This window comes from Chiloscyllium plagiosum, chromosome 4 (assembly GCF_004010195.1).
Source record: "Chiloscyllium plagiosum isolate BGI_BamShark_2017 chromosome 4, ASM401019v2, whole genome shotgun sequence".
Classification (NCBI taxonomy): domain Eukaryota; kingdom Metazoa; phylum Chordata; class Chondrichthyes; order Orectolobiformes; family Hemiscylliidae; genus Chiloscyllium; species Chiloscyllium plagiosum.
This window is the reverse complement of record NC_057713.1, coordinates 92,802,694-92,819,460: the sequence shown is the minus strand read 5'-3', so window position 1 is coordinate 92,819,460 and position 16,767 is coordinate 92,802,694. Positions and strand designations below refer to the sequence as shown.

The following is a 16,767-nucleotide window of genomic DNA, read 5'->3' as shown; positions in this document are numbered from 1 at the left end:
CTTTCTTACAATGCAGGTGTTTTGGCCATTCAGTTGTGCTGTTGACAAACTTTAAATTTTGGAAGGTAGATGGAAAACAGCTCTTAAAAACTACACTTGGAGGATGTATTTTATTTTCTTAACAAATGAGTTAATAGCTTGAACTGATCATCTATTCCTGTTCTGAGGTTAATATAGATTTGGGAATTAAATAGCTTTATTTTTAAAATAATTTAAATGAGGGGGAGGAAACAAATGTGTGTTTTTATTCCTTTTATTCGTGTGTTCAAAAAGACTATACACACTTTAAAATATTAAGAAAATAAAGATCTAGTGTGCTACGTGTTTTTGTGTTTCATTCCAAATTTAGCGAAAGGATATTTTGACCTTTGACAAAATTTCTAAATTTAAGTAGGAATTGGTATTTTCTTGTCACCAATGAAGCATTGTGTGTGTGAACAGTGTAAAATATTCACTAGTACTAATTTTGTGATAACAGACAGAGGATATGTTTGCCAAGAGCACGTCCAGGTGTATAGCAGTTGGAGAAATGATGAGGTTACAACTCTATTAATGTTGGTGTTTATGGTGGAAATCATATGATACAAATTGATTTACAAATTGTATGGGCACACATTTTTCACCCTAGTTCCCATTGGTACCAATAAGTTAAATAAATTTTATTTCAGCATTGAAATGGGATTTAAATTGTCTGAAAAACTATGGAAAATTTGACTTAGTGTATTTTTTATTTGAAGGGAAATAGCTCCCAGAGTTATTCACTAGGAAGTAGTACGAACACCACTCCATCCAGCAAGACCACTTCATCTGCTCCAAAAGTTCGCAAGTCTGTCCACAGTCGCATACATGAAGCTGTCAAAGCCATTGCACTGTGTCACAATGTTACACCTGTCTATGAGTCACGTGCAGGGGTAAATGGAGAAACAGAATATGCTGAGGCTGACCAGGACTTCAGCGATGAAAATCGCACATACCAAGCCTCCAGTCCTGATGAGGTCAGTTTCTTCATTACTTTTGCGATTTATGCTTATAAAGTTCCAAAAATTGAGAGACTTCAGTTGTCTGAAAGTTAATAAATTTGGAATTACATCGTTCACGAACACAGGTATTGGCTTTAAAATGGTAAACAAATTGAATCAAATTGTGACTGGATTAAATATTTAATGTTTCAATTGAGAGACAAAACCTTTTCATAATGTGAAGGACCCATATAGTTGTAGCATACACTGAAATGACATGCCTTTAAATGCAAAGGGGAAAATCTAATCGATCGTTGTTAGTTCATTGAATATTTTAGTACTTAGAATGATAGATGATATTAGATCATTGAAACGCCATTCTGAAAACATATTTTATCAAAAGATTTTGCTTCATTATTATGTGCTAAAGCTTTATTTAGCAAAACAATTCAACAGATATCTCCTTTTTAAATCATTTAATGTTGGCCGAATGAGCTTTTCCAAAGTAATATTATCTTAGCAGAGATACCACTGGCACCTATTTCATCTTCAGTGTTGACTGAAGAGCAACTAACAATCTGCATGAGCCCGAGGTGTAACTAAATTCCTTCAGTATTGTAAACCTAGCAGTAGGTTTATGCACAATACCTTCTGGTTCACATAAATTTACATTTTGATTTGTCTGTGACTTTTAGTCAGACAAAGCTTTCTTTTTGGCTTTGCTATAATTTGAAGTAAATGATGAATGCCTTTTCTGTTTAATATGTTGGTGAAACAACTAAAAGGGAAGTAACAATTTGAACTTGCATCCCTCGAAGGGAAAAAAAAGTAATTCAACCAAAATATGTTGTACCTGCACTTTTGGCTCTGAAAAGCAAACTGTAAAATCTGTAATGATGTTTTTCTTGACTCCCCGGCTTTCATTCTTCTTTCTAATGTTTCTTTTATGAGATTTTGTTTTTGTACTTCAGTTTTTTCATTTTCTTCTTGTCACTCCGGTAATGAGTTCCATTTCTTTTGGCTTTTAATTCATCTGCGAACCATATAAAATTCAAATTTGCATTTACTTGTACTATTTGTTTATTTTTTTTTTAAAGTATTCTTCCCTCTAGTTATGTCTCAAGATCATACAGAAAGACCAAATATTTCTGTGTTTCTTAATGAGACTTGTGCATCAGTGATGATTGCTTAGTGAAAACTTCAGTTGCGTTCCTTTGCAAGGGAGCATGAACTACCAGTTTGGAAATGGGGTTAACTGTAAGGACTTTTGGAGATTAGGGATGTTTAGAAAAGATCAAATTTATCATTGCAGGAGCAAGGGTGTCAAGATTTGTGTGTATTTCTACATTTCGGTTTTTGCTTCTTTAATTTTTAACTTTTTCCAGAATACCTTAACTGAAGCTTGAAAACAAAAAGCCGTCATCTAAAACTTCAAACACGTGAAAATATAATTTTAATATTTCCTAACTTTTTAACTTCATTGTTATGACAATAAACATGAAAGCTGTGATCTGGTAAACTATAGGAAATAGTTCTCTCTGTGATATTAACATCCATTTTTACTTTAGTATATTAAAACAAAACAACATTTTTATCCATGTATAGCTTTTCTCTTTTGCATTTTATATTCTAATATTAATATCAGACAAATATTTGTACCTCTTCTTTATCATAGCCTTATTCTATTTAAGCTTGTGAAATGTTTCAAAAGCAAAACCATTTAGCAATATTGAGACTGAGTGTGCATGAATACATTTTTTTAGCTTGGAGTTTGAGCCCTCTGTAATATTGATGAGCTCAGCATAAACTATAGAAAGTGGTTTCATTTGTCAGTTATGTAATCTGGAGTCAGTTGTCTTTTCTAGGTTATGTTTGTCTATTGCTAGTGTAAAATGTATTTGTTTTATTTCTGATCTGTGATCAATACTTAATTTTGTTGTGTGTGGGGGAGCTGGTGTCATATGGGTGATTTGAATTGAGGGATACTGTCTCTCCAAATGAGCTCCAAATGTGGGAACAATATTATAGTGAAGCATGATGATTTTAAGTATATACTTCTCAAACAAGATCCATCATTTTCTTCATATACAAAAAGATGAATTGACCTAATGTAAAGGCCAAGCATAAAAGGAGATAAACTAAGTGGATAGGTTGATGAAGTGCAGAGGTCAGAAGCCCAGTAATATGGGGCATGCTTTAAACAGTGCCTCTGAAGACCTTTTGATGCTTCTTGGTCAGAGGGGAATGATTGGCCACAGTCTTTAATGATTGGTAATTCTCATAAACTAGCTATTTTTGTGAGAAATTGAGATATTTTCCCATATTGCCAGTGACTCATTGTTCTTTTAAATTTAAAAATGATGTAATTGTTTAAAAAAAATTGAAATCGAAATTATGATCAAAATTTCAAGGTATTTATGATATGCTTGTAATTTTACCAGTATCTTAGATTGTTAGATTGTTACCAGTATGTTAGATTTCATTTTTTAAAAACCTTGCATCAACCATCAAATTGCTCTTTCATTAAGGGGTATACTTTGTTAATTTGTACAGTCATAGCAAATAAGGTGATGTGCAAGTGAAACTTATCAATTGTTTTCATTACATTTGTATTTGAAATAATTGTCCATTGCATAACTGCATCTAATATTCTAGGGAAATTAACGTCTTTCAGACTTTAAATAACACTGCCATTTTTCAAAAATGTTAATTCTAATAAAGAATTTTGGTCCCGTTATGTTTTGAAATTATTTGAATGTTTTTGACTGAAGCATTAGTGACTCAAATACATTTTAGACATTTGATAAATCAATTATTTGAATTTAGCAATTTGAACAATAGATGACACTGGATTCATGTTATAACTAATACACTGCTACTCAACTATTAAAGCAGTATTTCAATCATCAGTGTTGAGGCTCTTTTAAGTCTCAGCTAAGGAGGTGATATTTCAAGTGTGTTATTAATTTTTGTTTTTTTTTATCTCTTTGTATTTTTATTTGAGACATTGCTGTTGCTCATTGTAACAAAATAACATTGGGAGAAAAATAGTCTTTTAATCATCACTGCTCATGTCAATTTTAAAATACATGCAGCTGTTTACTCATGTCATCTTTTGCAAAAAATGAATATTTCAAAAACATTTGTTTCTGTGTCCACAGTGTTAGATGACACAAGATTGAAAAGGGTCAGAGACACTATGGTTTAAATTAAGTGTCCTGATAATTCCACATATCATTTTAAATATATAAATTTTACCATTGTATACCAAAATAGATGTACAATGGTCTTGTAATTATTTATTCATATACACTTTGATAGAAGTTTGTTACTGCTCCAATAATATGAATTTAAGCTAAATTTCATAATGTAATGAATTTAGAATTTTCTTTAATAATCATTTCAGTGTGGACCATTATTCTTCTGTACTTTGGAACAATCGAAATTTATTTCGCTGAGCTGCAATAAAGTCGCCATCTAGTGTCTTATAGGAAATAACTATTGTGAAATGGTAACTAATTAATGAGCTAAAAACATTCGCCTTTTTGATGAACCTAATGTTACAGATGTCAAGAACCTAAAAGTTTAAATGTCAGTAGTATATAAAAATTACGCATTCTTTAAAAGGCAATTACTTAATTATGATTTACATATTTTATCTAACAAGCATTATATTTTCTTTTAACCATCTATAAAATATATTATTGGACTGTTTGAAGCCTTTCTGGCAAATGTTTTGGCCCATTTAATTAAATTCAAAGTAATTTCACACCTAATTATTTAAAATTAATCTTCCAAGTTAGAATTTGAATGGATGTTTGATACAATATATTTTATAAGCCTTAGCAATGTTATTTACATTCAAGACAGCGTCTAATGATAAGCTGGAAATAATTTACATTTTCTTTTACTTTGATATCAGAATAACAATTCACCTTCCTCTCTCATTGATTTTAAATATAGCATTGAGAAGAATTGTGCAGAATTACAATGAAGTAGCAGCACTTTACATATAAGTTATGAAGCAATGCTTAATGAAACATTGTAGTATACATTAGGGAGTACTTAAAAGGTGGGTGGTAAAAATGTAGTCATATCACCAAAATCAGAATTGTTAAATTAATTAGTAAGGTCTACAATCTCAATGAATTTATCCAGTCAATAGCGAAACCAGGCAAGCAGCAAATGTTTTGGGTTGAACACCCTGATCAGTGCTGAATTAACTGAGTTCAACCTGAGTAAGGGCAGGGAGTGCTATACCTTGCCTTCGTACTTGCTTGCCTTTAGGAATTGAGAACTGGCCAGGGTTCCCACTTTTGATTGCTATTGAGTGAAATATATCAGAAGTGCTCGTGAGGTTTGGGGAACTTCTTGATCAGACTCTTGAAACGCATAAAAGCGGATAAATCCCCAAGACATGATCAGGTGTACCCTCGAACTCTGTGGGAAACTAGGGAAGTGATTGCTGGACCCCTTTGAGATATTTGTATCATTGCTAGTCATAGGTGAGTTGCCAGAATACTTGGAGGTTGGCTAACGTGATGCCACTGTTTAAGGAAGGTGATAAGGGAAAGCCAGGGAACTATAGACCAGTGAGTCTGACATCAGTAGTGGCAAGTTGTTGGAGGGAAAGACAAGGACTGGTTAGGGATAGTCAGGATGGCTTTGTGCATGGGAAGTCATGTCTCACAAACTTGATTGAGTTTTTTTGAAGAAGTTACAAAGAGGATTGATGAGGGCAGAACGGTCCACATGATCTACGTGGACTCCAGTAAGGCATTCGACAAGGATCCTCATGGGAGATTGGTTAACAAGATTAGATCTCATGGAATACAGAGAGAACTAGCCACTTGGATACAGAACACGCTCGAAGGTAGAAGACAGAGGGTGGTAGTGGCGGATTGTTTTCCAGACTGGAGGCTTGTGACCAGTGACATGCCACAAGGATTAGTGCTGGGTTCACTGCTTTTCATCATTTATATGGATGATTTAGATGTGAATATAGGAGGTACAGTTACTAAGTTCACAGATGACAACAAAATCGGAGGTGTAGTGGACAACGAAGAACATTACCTTAGAGTATGACGAGATCTTGATCAGATGGGCCAATGGGCTGAGGGCTGGCAGATGGAGTTTAATTCAGATAAATGCGAGGTGCTGCATTTTGGAAAATCAAATCTTAGCAGGACTTGTACACTTAATGGTGGGATCCTAGGGAGTGTTGCTGAACAAAGAGACCTTGGAGTACAGGTTCATTGCTCCTTGAATGTTGAGTCGCAAGTAGATAGGATAATGAAGAAGGCATTTGGTATGCTTTATTGTTTAGAGCATTGAGTATAGGAGTTGGGAGATTGGTTAACAAGATTAGATCTCATGGAATACAGGGAGAACTAGCCAGTTGGATACAGAACATGCTCGAATGTAGAAGACAGAGGGTGGTAGTGGCAGGTTGTTTTGCAGACTGGAGGCTTGTGACCAGTGGCGTGCCACAAGGATTAGTGCTGGGTTCACTGCTTTTCATCATTTATATGGATGATTTAGATGTGAATATAGGAGGTACAGTTAGTAAGTTCACAGATGACAACAAAATTGGAGGTGTAGTGGACAACCATGAGGATCCTTGTCGAATGCCTTACTGGAGTCCACGTAGATCATGTTCTGGCTGTACAGGACATTGATTGGGCCACTGTTTGGAATATTGCCTGCAATTCGGGTCTCCTTCATATTGGAAGGATGTTGTGAAACTGAAAGAGTTCAAAACAGATTATTAAGGATATTTGCCAGGGTTGGAGGATTTGAGTTACAGGGAGTGGCTGAATAGGCTAGGAATGTTTTCCCTACAGCATCGGAGGCTGAGGGGTGACCTTATAGAGGTTTACAAACTCATGAAGGGCATGGATAGGATAAATAGGCAAAGTCTTTTCCCTGGAGTGGGTGGAATCCAGAACTAGGGGGCATAGGTTTAGAGTGAGAGGGGAAAGATATAAAAGGGATCTAAGGGACAACTTTTTCACGCACAGGTTGGTGCGTCTATGGAATGAGCCTTCAGAGGAAGTGGTGGCGGCTGGTACAATTACAGTATTTAAAAGGCATCTGAATGGGTATATGAATAGGAAGGGTTTAGAGGAATATGGGCCAAGTGCTAGCAAATGGGACTAGATTAGGTTATGGATGAGTTGGAACGAAGCATCTGTGTCCATGCTGTACATCTCTATGACTCTGTGGCTGTAAACAGCCAATTAGCCTGCCACCATTCAGTAGTGGTTCATATATGTTTAGCGTTTAGTTGAACATGTTGCCATTGGATAAGCATCTCCAAGAAGCAGTTAATATTTTAGTGTTATGTGTGTCTACATTGGCTGTGATGTACAGGACTTTGCCTTCATTATAGCTTTCGATTTAAAATAGTTTTTTTTCTCTTGACTATACCAGTGGGTACTGGGTTTGAAATAACTCATTTGGTATTTATTAGTGATAAATATCTGGTCTGATTTAAACATGCACTGGCCTTGCAAAAATTGTTCAGCACAGTTATCTTTTTGAGCAAACATCGCATCAGTTATATCCTAACAGTGCCAAATGGGAGTAGCATATTGATTTGTTTTAATACTTTTTGTATTAACTATTTATTGAAAGCTTTTTCATCAAATTTCTGTCTGAATCTGGGTTAGGGAGAGAAAGTAAATATTTACAAGGCACAACCAAGCAAGTGACACCTGAAAATGAAAGAAAATTATGTTGGATAAAAGAGACTTCCTTATGTGAAAAAGTAAAATTACCTTGTTAACACACAACAAAATGTTTAAAATCACTTTGTAAAGCTGTTGTCAGTTCTTGATTTTTGTAAAGCGGACTGAAATTCGAAGCCACCACTAATGTTTCATGCTTCTAATTAAGCTAGCAGATGAAACACTTCATAAATAGAACGCATCTCCTGTCAGTTCAGCATGAAACTCTTTTACCATTGATGTGAGGGAAAGCCACAGCTAGGACACTGGTCACAGAGAGGAGGAAAACAGTGAGAAGATTAGTGAGAAGTCACAAGTAATTTATACTTACTTTCTGTCATTATGCGAAAATGTTACTTAGCTACAATAAATTTAAGAGAATTATAAAAGCTATGGTCATGAGAAATGGTGATAACATTGTGGAATTAATAGTTAAAATGATTGCTAAATCAAAGGTATAGAGGTCAGTAGATAAAATATAGAGTGGGAGTTTGTATGCCAGTTTATTAGAGTGCATTTCTGTTGTGACCTTTATATATTTAGTATGGAAACAAAGCAAAATGGAACTATGTTCTTGAAAAATTGTGTTCCCATAACATCTTCACAAGTCATGTTTATCTCTGATCTCATCTCATGTTTATCTCTGATCTCATCTCATGTTTACACTTCAGTGTGACTTTAATCCTTTGCCACATAACTATCTGTTTGTTTTAAAAATGCCTTTGATGCAAAAATCTAGCAAGTATTTGCTGAATGGCAAATAATGCAATAGAAAGCAATGTTCTCCAATAAGGCTGTGTAATCATCTTGTGTTCAAATATTCCTTTAATAAAAACACCAGTGGCCTAATTCCGATTTTGTGTCCCTATGCAGTCATCAAGAAGAGAAGGCGTAGCTGCTTCGTTATCAGACTAAACCTACATTAGGAATAGCAAGAAGGGAGAGAACTTCCCAACAAAGCTTAAGCGTCACTCTTATAGGAAATTAACACATGGTTTACTTTGTTTAATCTTATTGTTCAGTATAGACCCAATGAATTGGTTAAACATCAACAATTTTAAAATAGTTTATCTAAATGTAAGTAGTATGCGGTTTTCAAATATAGACTGATCTCTGAGAAATTATATTCATTTTGTTTATCCTATTTATCCTATCCATGCCCTTTGGATATAAACTGTGGGGCTTCTGACTGCCTCATTAATTGAAAATGTAAAAACAGCAAATCATTCTTTTTGGCTTCATGTCACCTGGGCCCTAACCTCTGGAATTTCCTTCCTAAACACCTCTGCGACTCCACCTCACTTTCCTCTTTTTGACACACCTTAAAGTTACCTCTTTAATCAAGCTTTTGGTCATTTGACCTAATAGCTCCTAATGTTGCTTAATGTCATTTTTTATTTATCATGCTCCTGTTAATTGCTTATGGTCATTTACAATATTAATAATTAAGCCATGCCACCTTTGTCATAAGCAAGAGAGGGAAAGGTAAATTGAATTATTTTACTGATCTCCTCTTCTGTCCATAACACAGCTGGTTTTTAACTACTTTTCATGTTTTCCCTACCCTTTTTAAAAATATTTTTATTAAAAAATGTTTCTTTACAAGATTAGAAAGTTACAGAACCATGAAAATATAGCATCATGACATCAAAAACAATAAACCAACTACTATAATACTCTACAAAAGAAATCAAAACTACTCTTGTTACAAATCAATACATAAATAAATAATGCCGGGCGACGCAGCAAGACCATAGCTCTCCCCTTCGAGAGCATCGATTATTAAACCTACATTTGTTCGAAATTCTTCCTCTCAGAGCCTTAGGTTTATCAGACCTATCCTGGCGAGACAAAAGCCCTAATCAAAATAGCGAACGGATTCCTTCGAAATATTTCAAAAAGGGCTGCCACATCTTTTGAAAGTTGCCCATTTTCTGCTGCACCATATTTGTATAAGTATAAGGAAATGTGTTCCATAATTAACTTTTGCCACCCCGACAGACCCCGTGGTTCTCAGGCACCCAACACCTCAATGTTCTTCCTCGCACAAAAAGTGAGAATGTTAAGTTTTTTTCCCATGTACATTTAAGTAAGGGGTAAATTTAGCAAACTCAGGAGCAAAGAGACAGAGTCCACTGTGACTTTGGTCCCCAAGACCCCCTCTATTACTCCTGCCACGGCGCTCCAATATGCATGGAGCCAGTTGCAGGACCACAAACAATGCGTAAAGTACCCATATTTATTTTACATTTGTGGCACATTGAAGGTGCATCCTGCTTAAATTTTGCAAGACGATCTGGAGCCAGATGACCCTATGAAGAATCTTTACCTGCATAGCATGATTACATGTTACATATCAAAATCCTCTTCACATTCTCACAAATGTCCTCTCACATTTCCGAAGTGATCTCAACTCCTAATTCTCCCCCAGACCTCACGTAGATGTTAGATGTCACCAGAGGAACCTCCCCCCAACAAATGATAGAGAGTAGTCAACTGTAAGAGCCTGAGGCACTCTTTTCTGTATCAGATCTACAACACTCAGTCAAAAGCGTGGTCTCCTTTCAGATAAAATCTCTAATCTGAAAGAAACGGAAGAGGTCCCTACTTCCCTGCCCTTTTTAAACAAGGTGTTTCCCCACCCCTGCTTGCCAAGTCCAATTTAAATTGACCCACAGCAAATTCCTTACAGTAAAAACAAAGGGTTTACTTTTTTTAAAACCCACAGGCAATGGTTTGCAACATACATATGCACACACATCCAAGGAAAAAAGAAGTAAGGCAGAAGTTTCAAATTACTTAAAATCAAATACATTGGCATCAATTCAGATGAATTAGTGTCCACTAAGTCACTGTATACTGGAGGTTCTTTCTGTTGACTGTCCACAGGAGTGCTTTCCACAGTGCTTTACCATCAAATTGTGGGCAGTTGTAATCTGAGAATGGTTTATTTGGGTGGAGTACGGGATTCTTTGCAGGAATCAGACTTTTGAAAGAAATGAGATTGGAGGCAGGTTTTATCTAAGTTTGGAGCTGCTAATTCTCTTCTGGTGTGACAAACGGAATTGGGCAGAAATCAACAACTCTATGACTGAAGGCAAATTAAACAAATCACCTTCAGTCACGTGATTTTGCTTGTGAGTTGAGTCTCTTTAGTTCATGCGAATGCTTTGATTACCCCTTGTTTGTTTTGTGGTGGATAACTGAGAATTTAGTAGTGCCATTTCTGACAGAGTTTCAGTAATTTCCTTTCAAACCACTCCAGCTTAATCTATAGCTCTTTTGTGACTTCACTGAAATGTTCACAGCCAATTTATCCTTTTATGTTGTGTTGTGTAATGTGTTTTTGGAACAGTCACCAAGTATATGTAAATGCAAATTAAAGTTGGTTTTTAAACAGTTTGTGAGGTTTCAAAATATCTTGCTTATATTTCTCTACGTTGAATTACAGCTGTCACTGATCTGTTTATCCTATCATGTTGCTCTTCTTCCAGCAGTTTTTCCACAATTACTCATCACAATTTGTCAAAATTCCACCAACAAATTTAGCTGGATTCCCATCAACTTTCCCAGTTTGGATCATATGTATACAAATGAGAGTTGTCTAAATACATCTGTAAAACACTACTGTACTATAATGCAATCAACTTAAATTTGTTGTGGTTATATTTCCATTGTTCCATTTGTCACCATCTATGGCATAGATTTTTGTGCTATCCTTTGAGGTTTTATGAAAGCTACAGAAAGTATATCACTGCCTTACCTTTATTAATGCTCAGTTTTATTTTACAAAGAGTATGAACATTTTTTTCCAACATACATTGCTTATTAGAGGCAGGTGTTGATGGACCCTGCTTGATGCATACTTCCCCAATTGCTAGTGAATATTATTCTTGTAATTTTCTAACATGTCAATAAATCTGCTTGACTCTGGCTGTTCTTAGTTGTACGTTTCTCAGCTTTCCCTTTGTCACCTCAAAATGCTCTGAGCCCCCATGCTCATAACCCTAAGCTTAGCCAAAACTCAACCGCCCATATTCTATCCTGCACCAAGTTCTACTCTAGACTATGCTCTGGCTAGTTTTCTTTTGACAGTCTCCTCTTCCACTTAATCTCATTGTCATCACCTAAATTGTTTCTCCAATTAAGCTTCCTTGTCTGTTGGTTTTGTTTTTCTGTTTATGTACAATTACTGTCATTATTATGTTGTCATGTCCCCAAATAGCCTCTAACTTCCAGTGTTCTTTGCACCCACTACCAGATCCAGTAGGGATTCTTGATTCATGGAGTATTTTATTTACTGCTTTAAATCCAGAGCACTCGACAAATAAGCTTTTTGTGTTCCACCACAGATGTTTTTTCTTTTTGTTATACACATCCACACTACCATCTATTCTCTCCTACGCACTTGTGGTCTCTTCCTGACACTTCCAAATGTCAGCTGTACCCCTTCCAACCCGGAATCTCAATCCCAATGTTCTTCCTCCATACTTCCTGTTTTCTCACTTGGCCTGACCCAACCGATTCTGGTAGTTATCTCTGACAGTCTGATTGCTGATATTATTTTCTTGCAAATCCTCAACTTTTTAACCAGATTGATACTTACAAGTTCACTACAGCAGTGTATTTGAGGATTACACAAAAAATAGAGCCTAAAACTACGTTTAAAAAGTGGCAATGAGAACAAGTTATAATAAGCAGTGATAGCATAAGAAAAATATTACTGGCTACAAGGAAAAAAACAAGTGGACAGCAAACAAAAGAAATAGAGTACAAACAGATTAGTCAGTGCCAAACAGCAGAGAAACTGTTCTTTGAAGAGACAATTATCATTGCCACTGGAGATTAGCTATATTATATGTTGCTTTGTATAATGCTCCTATCATTACAAATGCTGCATTCGCTGACTTGTCACAAGCGATGCCATGGAGACTCACCAGGGTACAGTAGTTTAGTGGTTATGGTAGTAAGCTAGAGGTTGAGAGTTCAAAAATCCCCACATGACAAGTTGTGCAATATAATTCAGTTAGCCTGATAATTTATGAGCTAATACCTGAGAAAATGACCACAAACTGATGGTTTGCTGTAAATGCTCAATTGATTCATTAGTGTCCTTCAGCTGGGAATTTGTTGTCTCTATCTGGTCTTCTAGATATGATTCCAGTTCCTCAGTGCAACTGGCAATGGACAATAAATGCCATCATCCACTTTCCCAAAAAAATCTAAAATATTACAGAAACAAATATTGCATTACATCGTGAAAATATTGATCTGCAATGCATGTGTTCCCAACTTGCTTATTTGCAAATACTTTGATCAACTTTATACTCATTTGTGAAATACTTAACTATTTTGGTTAAGGTCAATTTTGTGTTACTGTATGATTCGAATTCAAAGTTGAATGCAGAGTCCAGTTTTATTAGAGAAGTGCATATTAATAAATTTTAGTCTTCTATACTGTGCTTTCTGCTAGTGTAATTTTTATGTTTAGAAATGTTCACCTTTTAAAAGATGTGCAACTATGATTTATAATTATTGATACTTTGATTCAGTTTAGCAAAAAGTAGATTTATTGCAACTTGTTTAAAACCTCATTGCTCACAAGTAGAATCTCATTGTTTGCTACATCCCTGTCATTTAATGAATATTGTGTTAAATGTCTTATGCATGTTAACCAGACAATTATGGATTAAAGTGGAGTGATGCAGAATCTTCAGACAGGTAAAATAAGCCAAGATAACTGCAGTGAAAGCTGCTAATTCAGACAAGCTGTTAAACCAAGCAGAGCTTCAATAATAAACAGATGTGAGTCACCAAATATAGCATGCTTTACTCTTTAGTACAATGGGGCATAAAATTAAATGATAGTGTATTAGCAGAGATACAATTTGCAGGTCAAGTTGTAATAGTAACCTTTCACAGAGCAAATTGAAAATGAATCTTTGAGTATTGAATCATTTGCAGCTGACAACATCCTGTGCAAAAGTTATTCTACCACAAAAAAACTACTGTAATTATAATGATTTTACTGACTAACTTTAAACATAAGAATAAGTGTGCAGAAATCACTTAAGTCTACCAAATGAGTAAAGATTTTAGTAAAAAAAAAACAAATTCAAGGACTTTCTTAATTGACGTGGCACAAAAATGCTACTTTAGATCTTGGAGAATGATTAAATTATTAGAAAGGGCAGCTTAAAATTCTAATCTTGTCATATTTAGCTGTTGTTTGCAAAAATGCTACTTTAGGAGCAAGGTCACATGAAGTGGGCCATTCATAAAGTTAATCGCATTAGCTCAGACATGTTAAGTAGCAAGGGGTTTTGTTGCATGCTTTTCAGTTTTAATTGTGGTAAATACATTTTGTTGTATTGGAAATTGGAGTCCAATCCTGGTTTTTTGATAGGCTACTAATCAATCTTACTCAATAACCTCCTTATGTTTTAGGGTAAACATATTCTGAGAATTCCTACTAATATGACTAACACCATGCCAAGGTTAAGGGGTGGTCTATGAGATAATTGCCTTTTGTTCCTACGAAACTGGCAGATACATTGAATAGGGGAGAAAGTGAGGTCTGCAGATGCTGGAGATCAGAGCTGGAAATGTGTTGCTGGAAAAGCGCAGCAGGTCAGGCAGCATCCAGGGAACAGGAGAATCGACGTTTCGGGCATGAGCCCTTCTTCAGGAATACATTGAATATTCTGTTGCAGGTTAAAATGCTAATTAGGTGTTTAGGTGTAATGAATCTAAAAAAAACTTGTATTTCGTTCTATATATTTTAAGTTGTTATACTTATGCCATCAAATGATTTGATTCTATTTGTGTATCCACGGGAATATGTTTTTGATTATATTAATGTTTATAAATCATGTATTAATCTAACTAATATATTTTCTATTTATTCTGAAGAACTTTTATCATTCTGTGTAATCTTGTGGCATATTTTTCTCTTCACATAGATCATGAGTCTGACATTTGACCTTTAGTTTAGATATCACCATCATTTTGTTTGTGTATCTTCAATGCCTCAGGCAGAGAATTTTGATTGACCTTTGATCTTTGTTTAGGTGGCTCTTGTGCAATGGACACAGAGTGTGGGTCTGACATTGGTGAGCAGAGACCTCTCATCTATGCAACTGAAGACCCCTAGTGGACAAATCCTTCCATTCATCATTCTACAAGTTTTTCCTTTCACATCTGAAAGCAAAAGAATGGGCATCATTGTCAGGGTAAGTTTCATAAATAAGTGTAGACAGAAATGTGTTAGAACATTGAATTATTTATTATGTGCTAAATCCTGTAGAACTACTTTAAGCTAAAGCTCATTTACAGCTTTGGTCGGCATAGGAAATTGTTAGCACCCTTGTCTGAATGTTATCACGTGTCAAAGGCATAGTAGGTGTCTACAGCTGCTGTGGCATACACTACCTAAAAGTAAAATAGTGTCTTCATATAATAGTAACGGTACTAGCACAGAGCATTTTTTATCAAGCAAACAACTAGACTTTACATCTGCAGGTAATAAGAATACCAGAAAAATGTAAAAATGAATAAGGATACTGTACATCATTAGATAGGAAAGGAAGAGGTCAAATAGCTAAATCAAAAATGTTTGAGTCTACATCATATAAGGAATAAGATGTCTTGATACATCTCTGTGGCATTGGCTTTATAGCTTGTAACATTGTTAGAGTCCTTTTGAAGTTTGCTGTTATACAGAATTACATTTTCTTTACAGTATTTCAATTTGACTGAATTAAGCTCAATGTCAAAAGTTTAGACCATCAATCTCTTTCTCAGAAATATCACACATGAATCCCACCTTTGCTGCTTCCTCCTCACACACCATGCACATGTACACACCATCACTTACCCTGCTTTTCAGAATGCGTTGTTTCACTTTCATGCAGGAAGCTTGGCACATCATTCTAGTGACTATTCTGCACATGATCCGAGATAGTATAAATTTAGCAAAAATGCTTAGTTGTGAGAATTTTGAATATGAATCCTTAGCTGGTATGAGTTTGCCTCCAACAGGCTACTTTACCTGATATGGTAATGTTTATGAAATCTCCTGGAGTATAAGAATTGGATGTTAAAATTGTGGTATCAAAGGATCCAACAGACCTTTTATTATAACTAGCAGTGTTGTGTGCAAATATTCCCTTCCTCAGTCACATAGGTGCCTGGGCTAACATAAAGCTAGTAGGTTACAATATGCTTCTAGTAGAATTTGTTGCTTCAATTTGCCAGCTGGAAAATGTCAACATCAGTTGTCCATGCATGTCTACCCATGCGAATTCAGAATTGGAATAGTCTGAGGGAGAGGTTACTTTTTACAGACACCTTGGATGAATAAGCAACAAGCAAGAACATAGTTGTGCTTTACAGGAACAGGAAGGAACCACTGATGTAATCAGCCATTGGTTAAGGTGTAGGTGAAGATACGTCGCAGTCAATAAATAGCTCTAAAGAAGGGAGTAAACAAAACATTAATCCATGTATATTCTTTCTTAAATGATGTTTCTGTATTTCTGATGTAAACATTTGTATTTTGTTTTGATATTTAGGATGATTCCTCAGGGGAAATCACTTTTTATATGAAAGGAGCTGATGTGGTAATGTCAAGCATTGTACAGTACAATGATTGGCTGGAAGAAGAAGTAAGACTTTTTTAAATTAACAAACTTAATGTGTAGAAATTCGCCCAAGTGATGTGCAAGAAATGTTACATTAACTTGAACTAATGGACCTGCAGTTGATATTAGGTCTCAACCACTCTTGAAATAAATTGGTGAGCTGTGGACATATTAGCATGTTCAGAGAGCTAACCAATGAAGTTTGGGCTACCAGAAACATCAGGATCCCTTTTGTGGGTTGTTAAAAGGGAATGAGCAGCATCTGTCACATGGAGTGTGTTTGGGAATGGGATGTTAGATGTTGGGCTGTGTCCAGGAATAGTGTGCGGATTTATACAGAGTATATGCGGTTTTATGTTCTTTCCAACTGTGTGCTAAAGTGTGCATTTTACTTAAACCAAACTTTTGGTGTATAGTGGTCAGTTTAAGAATCTTGTC

At 35.5% G+C, this 16,767-nt stretch overlaps 1 protein-coding gene across 1 annotated transcript in view; it reads left to right on the top strand.

Moving 5' to 3' along the window:
• The window catches only part of atp9b (ATPase phospholipid transporting 9B), a 346,071-nt gene that overhangs the window by 274,983 nt on the left and 54,321 nt on the right, over positions 1 to 16,767 (top strand). The window contains exons 15-17 of the mRNA XM_043688616.1: positions 738 to 995; positions 14,758 to 14,919; positions 16,261 to 16,353. Coding sequence (XP_043544551.1) covers positions 738 to 995; positions 14,758 to 14,919; positions 16,261 to 16,353 — 513 coding nt within the window. The remainder of the gene's footprint in view (positions 1 to 737; positions 996 to 14,757; positions 14,920 to 16,260; positions 16,354 to 16,767) is intronic.